General features: G+C 69.9%; 3 protein-coding genes across 5 annotated transcripts; 2 read left to right on the top strand and 1 right to left on the bottom strand.

Moving 5' to 3' along the window:
• The first annotated feature begins 949 nt into the window (after positions 1–949).
• Positions 950–6,218, top strand: NR1I3 (nuclear receptor subfamily 1 group I member 3). 2 transcript variants are annotated; one of them, XM_084223261.1, is made up of 9 exons: positions 950–1,196; positions 1,488–1,626; positions 2,540–2,670; positions 3,018–3,217; positions 3,991–4,119; positions 4,252–4,397; positions 5,373–5,489; positions 5,569–5,674; positions 5,750–6,218. In XM_084223261.1, exons 1-9 carry the CDS (start codon positions 1,070–1,072, stop codon positions 6,014–6,016), a joined length of 1,362 nt encoding a protein of 453 aa, XP_084079387.1. In that variant the 5' UTR covers positions 950–1,069; the 3' UTR covers positions 6,017–6,218. The 2 variants fall into 2 exon arrangements, with proteins under 2 accessions (XP_084079387.1, XP_084079388.1); XM_084223262.1 differs by having other exon boundaries at positions 3,991–4,154; positions 5,750–5,985.
• Positions 6,219–6,845: 627 nt separating this feature from the next.
• Positions 6,846–11,822, bottom strand: TOMM40L (translocase of outer mitochondrial membrane 40 like). 2 transcript variants are annotated; one of them, XM_084223263.1, is made up of 9 exons: positions 11,633–11,822; positions 11,328–11,395; positions 11,134–11,226; positions 9,558–9,659; positions 9,326–9,431; positions 8,001–8,123; positions 7,487–7,563; positions 7,290–7,392; positions 6,846–7,101 (listed from the first exon to the last, which is right to left on the bottom strand). In XM_084223263.1, the coding sequence occupies exons 1-9, from the start codon at positions 11,718–11,720 to the stop codon at positions 6,962–6,964; spliced, it is 900 nt and encodes a 299-aa protein (XP_084079389.1). In that variant the 5' UTR covers positions 11,721–11,822; the 3' UTR covers positions 6,846–6,961. The 2 variants fall into 2 exon arrangements, with proteins under 2 accessions (XP_084079389.1, XP_084079390.1); XM_084223264.1 differs by having other exon boundaries at positions 6,941–7,101; positions 8,001–8,097.
• Positions 11,823–12,806: 984 nt separating this feature from the next.
• LOC311163879 (uncharacterized protein) lies at positions 12,807–15,383 on the top strand. The gene is made up of 3 exons (XM_084223029.1): positions 12,807–12,881; positions 14,054–14,285; positions 14,877–15,383. The coding sequence occupies exons 2-3, from the start codon at positions 14,056–14,058 to the stop codon at positions 15,010–15,012; spliced, it is 366 nt and encodes a 121-aa protein (XP_084079155.1). The 5' UTR covers positions 12,807–12,881; positions 14,054–14,055; the 3' UTR covers positions 15,013–15,383.
• The last annotated feature ends 638 nt before the right edge of the window (positions 15,384–16,021 follow it).

The raw sequence follows: 16,021 nt of genomic DNA, 5'->3' as shown, positions 1-16,021 counted from the left end.
ACGGGGACATTGGGGACATTGGGGGGACATTGGGGACATTGGGGGGACATTGCAGACATTGGGGACATTGGGGGACACGGGGACATTGGGGACGTTGGGGACATTGGGGAGACATTGGGGACATTGGGGAGGACATGAGAGGGACATTGGGGGACACGGGGGGGACACTGGGGATATGGGGGACCTGGGGGACATGGAGGGACACAGGGACATGGGGACATTGGGGACGTGGGGAAGTGGGGGACACGGGGGGACATTAGGGACATGGGGACATTGGCGACATGGGGGACACGGGGGACATGGAGGGACAGGGGTGCACAGGGGACACGGAGGGCTTGGGGGGACACGAGGGGACACGGGGGGTGACACCTGGGGACAGGGCACAGGCGCTGTCCCGGCATGGTGACACTGGCGGTCCCCCCGCGGGGCTGGTGACACGGACCCTCCTGTGGGGACAGCGGTGGCAGGACGGCCACCACCGTGTGTGACACGGGGGTGTCACCCTCAGCACGCGGCTGTGACATCCCGGCTGTCCCCTCCGTGCCTCCCTGTCGGTCTGTCTGTCCCCCGCCTGTCCCCGCTTGTCCCGCCCCAGGTGCCACCCCGGGTGCCACCCCGGGTGCCACCTGTCCCCTCCGCCCCGCGCTCTGTCCCCGCCTGTCGCAGCCCCAAGTTCAAGGTTCAAACTCCACGCGGCCCTTCCTGGGACCGCCGGCGACACGCGGGGACACCGGGGACCGGAGGGGACAGCAGGGACCGGAGGGGACACCGGGGACCGGAGGGGACACAGAGGGACCGGAGGGGACAGCAGGGACCGGAGGGGACACTCAGGGACCGGAGGGAACACCGGGGACCGGAGGGGACAGCGGGGACCGGAGGGGACACAGAGGGACCGGAGGGGACAGCAGGGACCGGAGGGGACACTCAGGGACCGGAGGGGACACCGGGGACCGGAGGGGACACAGAGGGACCGGAGGGGACACAGAGGGACCGGAGGGGACACTCAGGGACCGGAGGGGACAGCGGGGACCGAAGGGGACACTCAGGGACCACCAGGGACACGCAGGGAATGGAGGGGACACACGGAGATCGCCGGGAACACGCGGGGACCGTCGGGGACACTCGGGGACCCGATGTCCCCTCACTGTGTGGGGACAATTCCCCGTTACCGACAGCACCGGGGGACACCGGCTCAGGTACCGCCAGCACGGGGACCCGCGGGGACAGGAGGGGACCGGAGGGGACCGGAGGGGACCGGAGGGGACACTCAGGGACCAGCGGGGCCACTGTGTCCCCGTTGGGGCTGGCGGGGACACTCGGGGACAGGAGGGGACACGCGGGTGGCGGGGAGGGGACACCGCGGGGACGGGCGGGTTCAGGTGGGTGACAGCGCCGCGGGACACGGTGACACGAGGTGGCCTCGAGGGGACGGGATGCGGGAGCTGGTGGCGGCTGTGTGTCACTCCCTGATGTCCCCGTGTCCCCAGGCGTGTCCCTGCCGAGCCCCCGGGACTCCCCTGGGGACACGGAGCCCGACGGGGACAAAGTGTGCGCCGTGTGTGGGGACAGGGCCAACGGGTACCACTTCCACGTGATGAGCTGCGAGGGCTGCAAGGGCTTCTTCAGGTGGGGACACCGCGGGGACAGCCGGGGACACCGCGGGGACACTGTGGGGACAGCCGGGGATACCGCAGGGACAGCCGGGGACAGTGCGGGGACAGCTTGGGAGAGTTGGGGACAGCCGGGGATATCGCAGGGACAGCCGGGGACACTGTGGGGACACCGTGGGGACACCGTGGGGACAGCCGGGGACACTGTGGGGACACTGTAGGGACAGCTGGGGACACCGCGGGGACAGCTGGGGACACTGTGGGGACAGCCGGGGATACCGCGGGGACACTGAAGGGACACCGTGGGGACAGCGTGGGAACAGCCGGGGATACCGCGGGGACAGCCGGGGACAGTGCGGGGACACTGTGGGGACACTGTGGGGACAGCTGGGGACAGTTGGGGACAGTGCGGGATGGGATGGGACAAAGGGACAGGACAGGATGGGATGGGACAGAGAGGGACAAAACGGGATGGGACAAGGGGACAGGGCGAGGGGACAGGAAGGGACAGGGGGGACTGGGATGGGAGGAGGTGGCACAGGACGGTGCCATTGGCGGGGACAACGTGCGACAAAACGGGACAGCAGCTGGCACCCCGAGCTTGGGACAGCCCTGCCCATGGGGACACGCGGTGGCAGTGGCAGTGTCCCCGCCCCCTGGTGGCAGTGCCCGTGTCCCCGCGGTGGCAGTGGCAGTGTCCCCACCCCCTGGCGGCCGTGTCCCCACCCCCTGGTGGCACTGCCCGTGTCGCCGCGGTGGCAGTGGCAGTGTCCCCGCCCCCTGGTGGCAGTGCCCGTGTCCCCGCGGTGGCAGTGGCAGTGTCCCCACCCCTGGTGGCACTGCCCGTGTCCCCGCGGTGGCGGTGGCAGTGTCCCCACCCCTTGGTGGCAGTGTCCCCACCCCTGGTGGCACTGCCCGTGTCCCCGCAGGCGCTCCATCATCAAAGGTGTCCGCTTCACGTGTCCCCTGGCGCGGCGCTGCCCTGTCACCAAGGCCAAGCGGCGACAGTGCCAGGCCTGTCGCCTCCAGAAGTGCCTCGACGTGGGCATGAGGAGGGACAGTGAGTGACACGGGGGACACCCGGGGGGACACCGGGGGGACACGGAGCAGAGCAGAGAGGGAGGAGCTGCGGGGGACAAGGGGGACCTGGCGGGGGAGGGCGCGGGGGACACGGGGGACAGCGGGGACAGGGACGGGGGACACGGGGGAGCAGCTGGGTGGGATGAAGGGGACCCGCAGGGGACAAGGGACAGGGAGAAGCGGCCCGGGCGGGGTGGCAGCGGAGGTGGCAGCAGGGAGTGTGGCACGGAGGGGACACGCTCGGGGAGGGACATCGCGGTGTCGCCGATCGCCGCGCCCGCCTGTGACGCGGCGACAGCGGTGACAGCGGTGACACGGCGGTGGCAGTGATCATGTCGGAGGAGGCGCTGCGGCGGCGGCGGGAGCTGCGGGGACAGAGGGGACAGCCCGGGGGACAGCGGGGCCAGCCCGGGGGACAGCGGGGACACGAGGGACTGACGGGCGAGCAGCAGGAGCTGATCGCGCTCCTCATCGGCGCCCACCAGCGAACCTTCGACTCCAGCTTCTCGCAGTTCATGCACTGCTGGGTGAGTGGGGACAGCCCTGTCCCCAAACGGGACAGCCCTGTCCCCAAACGGGACCCCCCTGTCCCCAACGGGACACCCCTGTCCTCAGCGGGACACCCCTGTCCTCAACGGGACAGCCCTGTCCCCAGCAGGACACCCCTGTCCCCAACGGGACACCCCTGTCCCCAGCAGGACACCCCTGTCCTCAGCGGGACACCCCTGTCCCCAACGGGACATCCCTGTCCCCAAACGGGACACCCCTGTCACCAGCAGGACACCTCTGTCCCCAAACAGGGACACCCCTGTCCCTGTGGTTGCCCCCACTGTCCCCAAACGGGACCCCCTTGTCCCCAACGGGACACCCCTGTCCCCAGCGGGACAGCCCTGTCCCTAACGGGGACCCACATGTACCCAGACTGTCCCCAAAGATGTCCTGACTGTCCCCAACGATGCCCTGACTGTCCCCATGTGTACCCAAACTGTCCCCAAAGATGTCCTGTCTGTCCCCAAAGATGTCCTGACTGTCCCCAAAGACATCCTGACTGTCCCTCCGTGTACTCAGGCTGTCCCCAACGATGCCCTGACTGTCCCCAAAGATGTCCTGACTGTCCCCACGTGTACCCAAACTGTCCCCAAAGATGTCCTGACTGTCCCCAAAGATGTCCCGACCGTCCCTTCGTGTACTCAGTCTGTCCCCAACGATGTCCCGACTGTCCCCACGATTCCCCACCCGCCCCCACCTCCACCCCGCCCGTCCCCGCCTGTCCCCAGCGCTGTCCCCTCGCTGTCCCCAGCCCTCGGAGCGCCTGCTGGTGTCCAGCCCTCCGGGCTCGGCTGTCGCCTCGGGGATGTCGCTGTCGCCGTGCCCGGAGGCGTCGCTGCTGCCGCACTTCGCGGAGCTGAGCACGCTGATGATCCAGCAGGTGATCAAATTCGCCAAGGAGATCCCGGTCTTCAGGTGGGAAGGGGACGGCGCGGCGGGGCGGCGCTCGGTGCCACCCCGCTGACGCGCGGCCGTGTCGCCGCCGTGTCGCCGCCGTGTCGCCTCCCGGCAGGAGTTTGCCGCTGGAGGCGCAGATCTCGCTGCTGAAGGGGGCCACGCTGGGCATCTGCCAGATCCGCTACAACACCGTCTTCAACGCCGACACCAAGGCCTGGGAGTGCGGCCAGCGCTGCTACACCATCCGCGACGGCGCCCTCGGTACCGCGGGGACACCTGGCGACACTGGGGACACCTGGGGACACCGCCCCGGCGGGCTGAGGGAGGCGGGATCGGCGGGGGTGAAGGGCAGGGCTCTGTGGTGTCACCCACCCACGGGGTGGGGACATTGGTGGGACGCAGGGACAGCACCGGGATGTGCGCCCAGGTGTGCCCAGAGGTGCCCAGGTGTGCCCAGGTGTGCCCAGGGGTGCCCAGGGGTGCCCAGGTGTGCCCAGGGTGGCACCGGGCCGGGTCAGGGACACTGTGGCAGGGCAGGGATTGTCCCCTGGCGAGGCCACGCCTCGAGGGTGGTGGCCAGGTGCGGTCACTCAGGTGAGGAGGGACCTTGAGGGGCTGGGGAAGGGTCTGGAAAGTCCTGAGGGAGCTGGGGGGGATCAGCGTGGGGAAAAAGGGGGATCCGGGGGGGATTTGGGGTGTGTCAGGGGGGATTTGGGATCTGCCAGGGGGATTTGGGGTGTGCCAGAGGGGATTTGGGGTGTGTCAGGGGGGATTTGGGATCTGCCAGGGGGATTTGGGATCTGCCAGGGGGATTTGGGGTGTGCCAGGGGGGATTTGGGGTGTGCTGGGGGGATTTGGGATCTGATCCCAGGGAATGGGGCAGGACAAGGGGACAGAGCCTCCAGCTGTGCCGGGGATGCTCAGGGTGAAAATTTGGGGGAAATTCCTCCTGGAAACGAGCAAAGATCTTGGGAGAGGCTGCCCAGGGTGGGAAATTTGGGGAATTCCTCCAGAAAAAGGGCAAAGGCCCTGGAAGGGCCGCCCGGGGATGCTCAGGGTGGGAAATTTGGGGAAATTCCTCCAGGAAATGGGCAAAGATCTTGGGAGAGGCTGCCCGGGGGGGTTCAGAGCGGCCACCCCGGAGGTGTCCGAGGAGGTGACACTCGGTGGCAGGGTGGGGACCGTCCCCAGCGGCGCTCCCCGCCCTGACCAGGGGGTTTTGGGGCCATTCCCCAGCCGGGTTCCAGCAGGTGTACCTGGAGCCGCTGCTCAAGTTCCACGAGAGCCTGCGGCGCCTGCGGCTGCACGAGGCCGAGTACGCGCTGCTCCAGGCCATGCTGCTCTTCTCGCCAGGTGAGCCACCCCCCGGGGGGGACACGGGGACACCCCGCTGTCCCCAAGGCCCCGCTGAGGTCACCCCCCTTGCCCCCAGACCACGCCGGCATCGCCCAGCGCGAGGTGATCGACGGCTTCCAGGAGGAGGTGGCGCTGACCCTCAAGAGCTACATCGACCACCAGCACCCCCCCGAGGAGGGCAGGTGAGGCTGGGCGGGGGGTGGCAGCGTCCCCAAGGGGGTGGGGACGGCCACCACAGCCGGCTGGGTGTCCCCAAGGTTCCTGTACGCCAAGCTGCTGCTGCTGCTGACGGAGCTGCAGACGCTGAAGGTGGAGAACACGCGGCAGATCCTGCACATCCAGGACCTGTCGGCCATGACGCCGCTGCTCTCCGAGATCATCAGCTGAGCGCGGCCCCCGCGTCACCCCCCGGTCCCCCAGTGTCACCCCCCGGTCCCCCAGTGTCACCCACAGCTGCCTCCAGGCACAGAGTAAAGCTCCTTTATTTATCCTGGCTCCCGGGCGTGTCACCGCGGGGAAACTGAGGCACGGCCGCCGTGGCGCTGGGGACAACGGGGACCACCCCCAGTGGCAGCAGCCGCCCCCAGAGGGTGGCACTGGGGACAGTGGGGACCCCCACCCCACCCCCCCCCCCCGTGGCAGTGTCACTCGCTGTCCCCAGCCCGCCGTGTCCCCGCTGTCCCCGCGGCACCTGCACGGCCTGGCCTGGCAGCTCCCTGAGCAGGACGGTGCCACTCACCCGCTGTCCCCGCTGTCCCCACTGTGATGTCCCCATGTCCCTGCTGTCCCCACTGTGATGTCCCTGCTGTGCTGTCCCCTCTGTCCCTGTTGTCCTGTCCCTGGTGTGCCCACTGTCCTGTCCCCGCTGTGCTGTCCCTGCTGTCCTGTCCCTGCTGTCCCCTGTCTCCTCTGTCCTGTGCCCTCTGTCCTGTCCCCACTGTGCTGTCCCCACTGTCCCTGCTGTCCTGCCCCTGCTGTCCCCCTGTCCCCTTGTCCTGTCCCCTGTTCCCTATCCCTGTCCCCGCTGTCCTGTCGCTGCTGTCCCCTTGTCCTGTCCCTGTCCCCTCTGTCCTGTCCCCACTGTCCCCGCTGTCCTGTCTCCGTTGTCCCCCTATCCCTGCTGTCCTGTCCCTGCTGTCCTGCCCCCTGTCCCTGTTCCTGCTGTCCTGCCCTTGCTGTGCTGTCCCCTGTCCCTGCTGTCTGTGCTGTGCTGTCCCTGCTGTCCCCCTGTCCCTGCTGTCCCGTCCCCTTGTCCTGTCCCCTCTGTCCTGTCCCCGCTGTGCTGTCCCTGCTGTCCCCGCTGTCCTGTCCCCTCTGTCCTGTCCCCGCTGTGCTGTCCCTGCTGTCCCCGCTGTCCTGTCCCCTCTGTCCTGTCCCTGCTGTGCTGTCCCTGCTGTCCCCGCTGTGCTGTCCCCGCTGTGCTGTCCCCGCTGTGCTGTCCCCTCTGTCCCCTGTCCCCGCTGTCCCCCTCAGCCCACGGTGACGCTGAAGCCGCAGTGGAAGCGGCTCCTCCAGTGGTTCAGGAAGGCTCCCAGGGCCAGCGTCACGGGCAGGGGCGGCAGCTTCTTCTCCAGGACCCCCCCCACGCTCCAGTTACTGTCCAGGAGCCCTGCAGGGACAGGGGACACCTGAGCGCCACCGGCAGGGGACAGCAGGGGACAGCAGGGGCCCTGCAGGGACAGGGGACACCTGAGCGCCACCGGCAGGTGACAGTGCCTGTGGGGACAGCAGGGGACAGCAGGGGACAGCAGGGGACAGTGGGGACAGCAGGGACAGCGGGGACAGGGCCCTGCCCACCTCTGAAGACGACGTTGGCCGCGGGCAGGCTGAGCTGGTAGCCGAAGGCGAAGGTGCTCTCCTGCAGGCGCGTGTTGGCCTCCAGCTCCACACCCACCTGCACCTGCGGGGACAGCGGGGACACTGGGGACAGTGTGGGGACAGCAGGGACACTGGGGACACCGTGAGGGACACTGGGGACATTTGGGGACACGCACCTGCTCGTTGGCACGGTGGTAGTAGCTGGCGTGGGCCCCCCCGTAGCCCACGTTGAGCGTTGTCACCCAGTTCGGGGCTGCAACACAGAGACAGCGTCCCCAGGGGTCCCCAAGTGTCCCCAGGGATCCCCAAGGCCTTCCCAGCTGTCCCCAGGGGTCCCCAGGGGTCCCCAAGATGTCCCCAAGGCATCCCCCAAGTGTCCCCAAGGCATCCCCCAGGTGTCCCCAGGTGTCTCAGCTGTCCCCATCTGTCCCAGGCATCCTCAGCTGTCCCAGCTGTGTCATCTGTCTCTGGTGTCCCCTGATGTCTCCAGGTGTCCCCAAGGCATTCTCAACGCCTTCCCAGCTGTCCCATCTATCCCCCATGCCCCCCAAGGTGTCCCAGGCACCCCCTGCTGTCCCCATCTGTCCCCAGCTGAGGCACGGCCATCTGTCCCCACCAGACCCCTCTGTCCCCCCCAGCCCCACGTGTCCCCAGGGTGTCCCCAGGATGTCCCCAGGTGTCCCCAAGTACCCGAGTACTTCCCGGCCAGGGTGAGGATGGCTCCCTCCTCGCCGGGCCGCCGGTGGTACACCAGCTCCCCGCCCAGCACCAGGCGGGCGGTGACGCTCTGCAGGAAATGCGCCACCACGATCACTGCGGGGACAGCGGGACAGCGCCGCCTCAGCGGGGCGGGCACCGGGCGGGGCCGGGCGGGACCGGGGCGGGCACCGGGCGGGGCCGGGCGGGGCCGGGTGGGACCGGGCGGGACCGGGGTGGGGCTGGGGTGGGGCCGGGCGGGACCGGGTGGGACCAGGGCGGTGTCCCTAGGGCGGCGTCCCTGGTGCCGGGTGGGGCGCAGTCGGGGCGGTGTCCCCAGGTCAGTGTCCCCGGTGCCGGGTGGTGTCCCCGTGTTGGGGTGGTGTCCCCGGGGCGGTGTCCCCGTGTCAGGGCAGTGTCCCCAGGGTCAGGGCGGTGTCCCGGGGCGGTGTCCCCGGTGTCGGGTGGTGTCCCCAGGGCCGGGCAGTGTCCCCAGGGTCAGGGCGGTGTCCTCGGGCGGTGTCCCCGTGTCAGGGCAGTGTCCCCAGGGCGGGGTCAGGGCGGTGTCCCCGGGGCGGTGTCCCCGTGTCAGGGCAGTGTCCCCATGTCAGGGCGGTGTCTCCGTGTCAGGGCGGTGTCCCCGTGTCAGGGCAGTGTCCCCGTGCCGGGCGGTGTCCCCGTGCAAGGCGGTGTCCCCATGTCAGGGCGGTGTCCCCAGGGTCAGGGCGGTGTCCCCGTGCCGGGCGGTGTCCCCAGGGTCAGGGCAGTGTCCCCGTGTCAGGGCGGTGTCCCCGGGCGGTGTCCCCGTGTCGGGCGGTGTCCCCGTGCCGGGCGGTGTCCCCGTGTCAGGGCGGTGTCCCCGTGCCGGGCGGTGTCCCGGTGCCGGGCGGTGTCCCGGGGCGGGGTCAGGGCAGTGTCCCCGTGTCAGGGCGGTGTCCCCGTGTCAGGGCGGTGTCCCCGGGCGGTGTCCCCGTGTCAGGGCAGTGTCCCTGTGTCAGGGCGGTGTCCCTGGGCAGTGTCCCCGTGTCAGGGCGGTGTCCCTGGGCAGTGTCCCCGTGTCAGGGCGGTGTCCCCAGGGTCAGGGCGGTGTCCCTGGGCAGTGTCCCCGTGCCGGGCGGTGTCCCAGGGCGGGGTCGGGGCGGTGTTCCCGTGTCAGGGCGGTGTCCCAGGGCGGGGTCAGGGCAGTGTCCCCATGCCGGGCGGTGTCCCCAGGGTCAGGGCGGTGTCCCCGGGCAGTGTCCCCGTGCCGGGCGGTGTCCCCGGGCAGTGTCCCCGTGCCGGGCGGTGTCCCGGGGCGGTGTCCCGGTGCCGGCGCTCACCGGAGCCGCCCAGCAGGTCGGGGTTGCCCAGGGTCAGCGTGGCCGTGCAGTCCTCCCCGCGGTACTCGCCGTCGAACTGCCACGTCACGAACTTGGCCTGGTGCGTCTGGGGACAGCGACAGCGCCGCTGCTGGCACGGCGGGGACGGGCGGGGACAGGGAGGGGACAGGCGGGGACAGGCAGGGACAGGCAGGGACAGGCAGGGACAGGCGGGGTGGCACCCCCGGCTCACCTGGAACACGGCCTTGGCTCGCAGGTGGTCGCCCAGCAGGTGCAGGGCCTGGGCGTTGAGGCTGCCACAGCTGTCCATGTCCCCGAGCAGCGTGGGGAACACCTGGGGACAGGGACGGGGACATGGGGACAGGGGAACACCTGGGACAGAGATGGGGACATGGGGACAGGGGACATGGGGACAGGGGACATGGGGACAGGGACAGGGACATGGGGACATGGGGACAGGGGATGGGGACAGGGACAGGGACATGGGGACATGGACAGGGCATGGGGACAGGGGACATGGGGACAGGGACAGGGACATGGGGACATGGGGACAGGGGATGGGGACAGGGACAGGGACATGGGGACATGGACAGGGCATGGGGACAGGGGACATGGGGACAGGGACAGGGGGACAGGGACAGGGACAGGGACATGGGGACATGGGGACATGGGGACAGGGACATGGAGACAGGGACAGGGACATGGGGACAGGGGATGGGGACAGGGACAGGACATGGGGACACAGACAGGGCATGGGGACAGGGGACACGGGGACAGGGCATGGGGGACATCTGGGGACAGGGGAACACCTGGGGACAGGGACATGGACATGGGGACATGGGTACAGGGATAGGGACAGGGATATGGGGACAGGGATGGGGAACACCTGGAGACAGGGACAGGGACACGGGGACAGGGGACGGGGGAACACCTGGGTACAGGGACAGGGACATGGGGAACACCTGGGGACAGGGACACAGGGACAGGAACATGAGGACAGGGACAGGGCATGCGGATAGGGGACACAGGGACAGGGATGGGGACCAGGGGAACACCTGGGGACAGGGTGACACAGGGACAGGGGAACATGGGGACAGCCACGGGGCCACCACCGAGCGCCCCTGGCTCCTGGGGCCGGCTGGGACGTGCCAGCACCCCCAGGCTGTGGCCTTGTGGCCACGGGGAGGCCACCAAGGAGCCCAGGGCCACCTGGGGCCACCCAGGGCCACCAAGGACACTGAGGCCACCAGTGTCCCCAAGGCCACCAATGACCCCAAAGCCACCAGTGACCCCAGGGCCACCAAGGACACTGAAGCCACCAGTGACCCCAGGGCCACTGAAGACCCCAAAGCCACCAGTGACCCCAGGGCCACTGAAGACCCCAAGGCCACCGGTGACCCCAGGGCCACCAATGACCCCAGGGCCACCAATGACCCCAAAGCCACCAATGACCCCAGGGCCACCAATGACCCCAAAGCCACCAATGACCCCAGGGCCACCAGTGTCCCCAGGGCCACCAATGACCCCAAAGCCACCAATGACCCCGAGACCACCAATGTCCCCAGGGCCACCAATGACCCCAGGGCCACCAGTGTCCCCAGGGCCACCAATGACCCCAAAGCCACCAATGTCCCCAGGGCCACCAATGACCCCAAGGCCACCAGTGTCCCCAGGGCCACCAACCCCCCCTGGGTCCCAGCTGGCCGCAGTGACCCGTTGGTGGCCCGGGGATGACCGGCAGGCTGCAGGACAGGTGCCACCCCCGGTGCCACCCCTGGTGCCACCCCCAGTGCCACCCGCGCTGTCACCTCGGTGGGCCCCAGCTGGCGGTCCCCCACGAAGGTGGCGTTGAAGCGGTAGCCGGAGGGGCCCAGGGTGCTCATGTGCACCGTGTGTGTCACCTGCGGGGACAGCGCTGTCACACGGGGCGGGGGACAGAGCGGGGGGGGCGCGCGGCCACCCCCGGCTGTCCCCAGGTGTCCCCAGGTGTCCCCTGCCCCACCTGGAAGTGGCTGCTCAGGGTCTTGGTGACGATCAGCTTCACCCCCTCCATCTGCGGCGGGAACACCTCTGGGGGGACAGCGCTGTCACCACCCCGGGGACAGCGCTGTCACCCCTGGGACACGGCTGTCACCCCCAGACAGGGCTGTCACCACCAGACACGGCGGTCACCCCTGGGGACACGGCTGTCACCCTGGTGACACCCCCAGCCCCTTTCGGGGCCAGCCCCGACCCCCCGGGCCAGCCCCCGGTGTCCCCGCTGCCACCCGCGCTGTCCCCTCGGCCCCGCTGTCCCCGCGGGCGCACCTTTGCAGAGCCGGTGCAGCTCATCGAAGCTGCCGGGGTTGCCGCGGGGCTGTGCCCGGCGCGGGGCGCGGCCCTCGGCGTTGCCCATGGCCCTCAGGGGCCGCCGCCGGCCGCCGCCATCGCGGGCGGCGCCGCCCGGAGCGCCCTCACGGGGGGCGCCGCCGCCATCTTGGCCGCGGGCAACGCGCGCCGCCCATTGGCTGAGCGGGGAGGGCGGGGCCGCGCCGGAATGCGGCCCCTCCGACAGCGCGCACCCGAGCGGAGACGTTCCGGGGCGGCCGCGTTCCGCGCCACCCTCGGGTCCCGCGCGTGTCCCCAAATCTGCGCGTGTCCCCAAATCCCGAGTGTCCCCCAACCCCGAGTGTCCCCAAACCTGCGTGTGTCCCCAAATCCGGCGTGTCCCCAACCCCGAGTGTCCCCAAATCTGCCTGTGTCCCCAAATCTGCGAGTGTCCCCAACCCCGAGTGTCCCCAAACCCCGTGTGTCCCCACACCTGCGAGTGTCCCCAAACCCCGCTTGTCCCCAAACCCCACGTGTCCCCAAATCCGGCGTGTCCCCAAACCTGCCTGTGTCCCCAAACCTGCGCGTGTCCCCAAATCCCGCGTGTCCCCAAACCCCGTGTGTCCCCAAACCTGCGTGTCCTCAACCCCCGCTGTCTCCAAATCCGGCGTGTCCCCAAATCCGGCGTGTCCCCAAACCCTGAGTGTCCCCAAATCCCCGCTGTCCCCCTCGTGTCCCGTGACCCCCATGTCCCCCCATGTCCCTGGACCCCCCCCCCATGTTCCCCCCTGTGCCACCCCCCGCTCCCCCCTCCCCGTGTCCCCTCTTGTCCCCCCCGCGTGTCCCGTGTCCCTACCCCCTCCCCATGGCTGTGTCCCCAACCCCCCCCGTGTCCCCGCCCTGTCCCCTCTGTCCCCATCAGCCCACTGTCCCCTCCCCGCGCCACCCCCTCGTGTCCCCTCGCTGTCCCCATCCCCACGGTGGCCGCGGGGACTCCGACCTTTGTCGCCAGCGCCACCCCCGCCCTTTGCCCCCCGCCGGGGGCCGGGGGTCGGCGACACCGCGGGGACAACCTTCGGCCCTTGGGGACACGGAGGGGACAGCGAGGGGACAGGGAGGGGACAGGGAGGGGACAGGGCCCCCCCGCGCTGCCCCTCGGGCCCGCCGTGTTTGCCCCGGGGGCGGCGGGGCCGGGATAAAAACGGGGCCGGGGGAGGGGGGACCCCAAAAGTGCAGCGACACCTGGCAGGTGAGGGGACAGCGGGGACAGCAGGGGACAGCGAGAGGGGACAGGGAGAGGGGACAGGGAGAGGGGACAGGGACAGGGACAGGAGGGGACAGGGACAGGAGGGGACAGGGATTGGGATTGGGATTGGGGACAGGTGAGAGGGAGAGGGGACGGGGAGAGGGGACAGGGGACAGGGATTGGGATTTGGGATTGGGGACAGGGACAGGGAGGGGGACAAGGAGAGGGATTTGGGATGGGGACAGCGACGGGACAGGGATTGGGATTTGGGGACAAGGATTGGGGTGTGGGGCAGGGACTGGAATTTGGGACAGGGGTGGGGACAGGGATTGGGATTTGGGAGAGGGAAGGGGACAGGGACAGGGAGGACAGGGGACAGGGATTGGGATTGGGGACAAGGATTGGGATTGGGGACAAGGATTGGGATTGGGGACAGGGATTGGGGTGTGGGGTCAGGACTGGGATTTGGGGCTGGGATTTGGGGACAAGGATTGGGGGGTGGGATCGGGACTGGGGTGAGGGGCAGGGGTTGGGATTTGGGGCTGGGGGCAGTTTTGGGGTGGGATCAGGGGGGAGCAGAGCGCGGGGCTGGGTGGGGGGGGCTGGGGAGGGGCTGTGGGGTGGGAATGGGGCTGGGAATTTCTATGGGGCTGGAATGGGATGGGACCCATGGGATGGGGCTGGAAGTTTCTATGGGGTTGGAAATCTTGATGGGGCTGGAGCAGGATGGGATGGGGTTGGGTTGGAAGTTCTATGGGGCTGGAAACTCCTGTGGGGCTGGAAGTTTCTATGGGGCAGGAACGGGTTGGGATGGGATTTATGGGATGGGATGGGGCTGGAAATTTCTATAGGGTTGGAAGTTTTTATGGGGCTGGAATGGGATGGAATCCATGGGATGGGATTTATGGGATAGGATCCATGGGATGGGGCTGGAAGTTTCCATGGGGCAAGAACAGGGTGGGTCGGGGCTGGAAGGTTCTATGGGGCAGGGATGGGATCAATGGGTCGGGGCTGGGAGTCTCCGCGGGGACCCGAGTGCCCCCCGTGCCCCCGGTGTCCCCGCGGTGTCCCCACGGTGTCCCCCCGTTGTCCCCGCGGTGTCCCCCCGGTGTCCCCCCGGTGTCCCCGCGCTGTCTCCCCGGTGTCCCCACGGTGTCCCCGCGCTGTCCCCGCAGCCATGCGGCTCCCGCTGCCCGCCCTGCTGCTCCTGCTCGCCGCCGTTCGCCCCGGGGCCGGGGAGGCGGCGGGGGAGGCCCCGGAGGCCCCGGAGGCCCCGGGGGTCCCGGGGGTCCCGGGGGGAGCGGAGCCCGCGGATTTCCTGAGCCGGCAGCTGCAGAGCCTGTCCGAGCTGGTGACCCGCGAGCTGCCCCCGCAGCTGCGCCCCGAGGAGCTGCGCAACCAGGCGGGGTAGGGGAGACCCCTCCCCAATGGGGACCCTCCCCTGCAGGGACCCCTCCCCAGTGGGGACCCCTCCCCAACGGGGACCCCTCCCCAATCGGGACCCTCCCCAACAGGGACCCCTCCCCACCCGGGACCCCTCCCCACCAGGGACCCCTCCCCAATGGGGACCCCTCCCCTCCAGGGACCCCTCCCCACCCGGGACCCCTCCCCAACGGGGACCCCTCCCCACCGGGGACCCCTCCCCAATGGGGACCCCTCCCCTCCAGGGACCCCTCCCCACCCAGGACCCCTCCCCTCCCCGGACCCCTCCCCACCCGGGACCCCTCCCCACCCGGGACCCCTCCAAGGACCCCTCCCCACTCGGGACCCCTCCAGGGACCCCTCCCCACCAGGGACCCCTCCCGTCCCGGGGACCCCTCCCCTCCCCCGACCCCTCCCCTCCCCTCCCCTCCCCTCCCCTCCCCTCCCTTTCCCTCCCTCCCGTGACCTTCCCCACACCCCTCCCCACTCTGGGACCCCTCCCCAGCCCCTCCCCCGCCGCCCCGCTGACCCCGCTGTCTGTCCGTCTGTCTGTCCGTCTGTCCGTCCGTCCGTCAGGCTGTACCTGGAGCGCGCTAACAAACAGCTGGAGCCGCTGGCGCGGGAGCTGCAGAACAACCTGCGGGGGCTGCTCTCGTCCCTGCTGCAGCTGGGCCGGCCCGAGCGCCGGGGGGAGACCCCCGAGACCCCCTGAGGGACCCCCGAGAGCCCCAAGACCCCCCCTGAGACCTCTGAGATCCCCCGAGACCCCGGGGGGGACACCCCCGAGAGCCCTAGAGAGCCCCTGAGAGCCCCAAGACCCCCCCTGAGACCCCCAAGACCCCCGAGACCCCCAGGGGAACACCCCTGAGACCCCTAGAGAGCCCCACAAGGACCTGGCCTGAGCCCTGAGACCCCCAGGATGGGCCCAGACACAGCCCAGAGACCCCCTGAGACCCCCACACGAACCCCAAATACAGCCCTGAGACCCCCCCAGACCCCACTATGGCCCTGAGACCCCCCCCAGACCCCAATACAGCCCTAAGACCCCCTGAGACCCCCCCCACGAACCCCAAATAAAGCCCTAAGCCCCCCCCCCGCTGTGTCCTTGGAATTGGGGCTGGGGGGGTCCTTGGTGCTATTGGGGGGGGGTCCCTGGGGCTGGGGGGGTCCTTGGTGCTATGGGGGGGGGGGGTCCCTGGGGCTGGGGGGGTCCTTGGTGCTATTGGGGGGGGGGGTCTCTGAGGCTGGGGGGGGTCCTTGGTGCTATTGGGGGGGGTCCCAGGAGTGTGGATTTCATTTGGGCTGGAGGGAGTGGGGGTGGGGGGGTCCCTGGGATTTTGAGGGGGGGTTCTGGTTGCTGGAGGGGGGGGGGGTCCCTGTCACTGTTGGGGGGGGGGGGGCGGGGGTCTCTGGAGAGGGGGCGGTCCCTGGTAGGGGGGGTCCCTGGGCCTGTTGGGGGGTCCCTGTCACTGTTGGGGGGGGTCTCTGGGGAGGGGGCGGTCCCTGGTGGGGGGGGTCCCTGGGAAGGGGGGGGGTCTCTGGGCCTGTTGGGGGTCCCCGTTGCTGTTTGTGGGGGGTCCCTGAGGAGGGGGCGGTCCCTGGGAAGGAGGGGGCGGTCCCTGGAGGGTGGGGGGGGTCCCTGGGCCTGTCGAGGGTCCCCATTGCTGTTGGGGGGGTCCCCGTCGCTGTTTGGGGGGGGGTCCCTGAGGAGGGGGCGGTCC

The sequence above is a fragment of the Fringilla coelebs genome (assembly GCF_963513975.1).
Source record: "Fringilla coelebs genome assembly, chromosome: 29".
NCBI classification, from domain to species: Eukaryota; Metazoa; Chordata; class Aves; order Passeriformes; family Fringillidae; genus Fringilla; species Fringilla coelebs.
Note: the sequence above shows the minus strand (reverse complement) of the source record. Positions and strands in the feature narration are given on the sequence as shown.

What these genes read in the sequence shown, in the direction of transcription:
- LOC311163879 (XM_084223029.1), top strand. Translation starts at nt 14,056, where the DNA reads ATGCGGCTCCCGCTGCCCGCCCTGCTGCTCCTGCTCGCCGCCGTTCGC. An exon ending in GAGCTGCGCAACCAGGCGGG is followed by an intron (nt 14,286 to 14,876) that starts GTAGGGGAGACC and finishes TCCGTCCGTCAG; the next exon opens with GCTGTACCTGGAGCGCGCTA.
- NR1I3 (XM_084223261.1), top strand. Translation starts at nt 1,070, where the DNA reads ATGGAGGGGACACACGGAGATCGCCGGGAACACGCGGGGACCGTCGGG. An exon ending in CGTGGGCATGAGGAGGGACA is followed by an intron (nt 2,671 to 3,017) that starts GTGAGTGACACG and finishes CGGCGGTGGCAG; the next exon opens with TGATCATGTCGGAGGAGGCG. An exon ending in CATGCTGCTCTTCTCGCCAG is followed by an intron (nt 5,490 to 5,568) that starts GTGAGCCACCCC and finishes CCTTGCCCCCAG; the next exon opens with ACCACGCCGGCATCGCCCAG.
- TOMM40L (XM_084223263.1), bottom strand. Translation starts at nt 11,720, where the DNA reads ATGGGCAACGCCGAGGGCCGCGCCCCGCGCCGGGCACAGCCCCGCGGC. An exon ending in CCCTGAGCAGCCACTTCCAG is followed by an intron (nt 11,227 to 11,327) that starts GTGGGGCAGGGG and finishes CTGTCCCCGCAG; the next exon opens with GTGACACACACGGTGCACAT. An exon ending in GGCCAACGTCGTCTTCAGAG is followed by an intron (nt 7,102 to 7,289) that starts GTGGGCAGGGCC and finishes CTGTCCCTGCAG; the next exon opens with GGCTCCTGGACAGTAACTGG.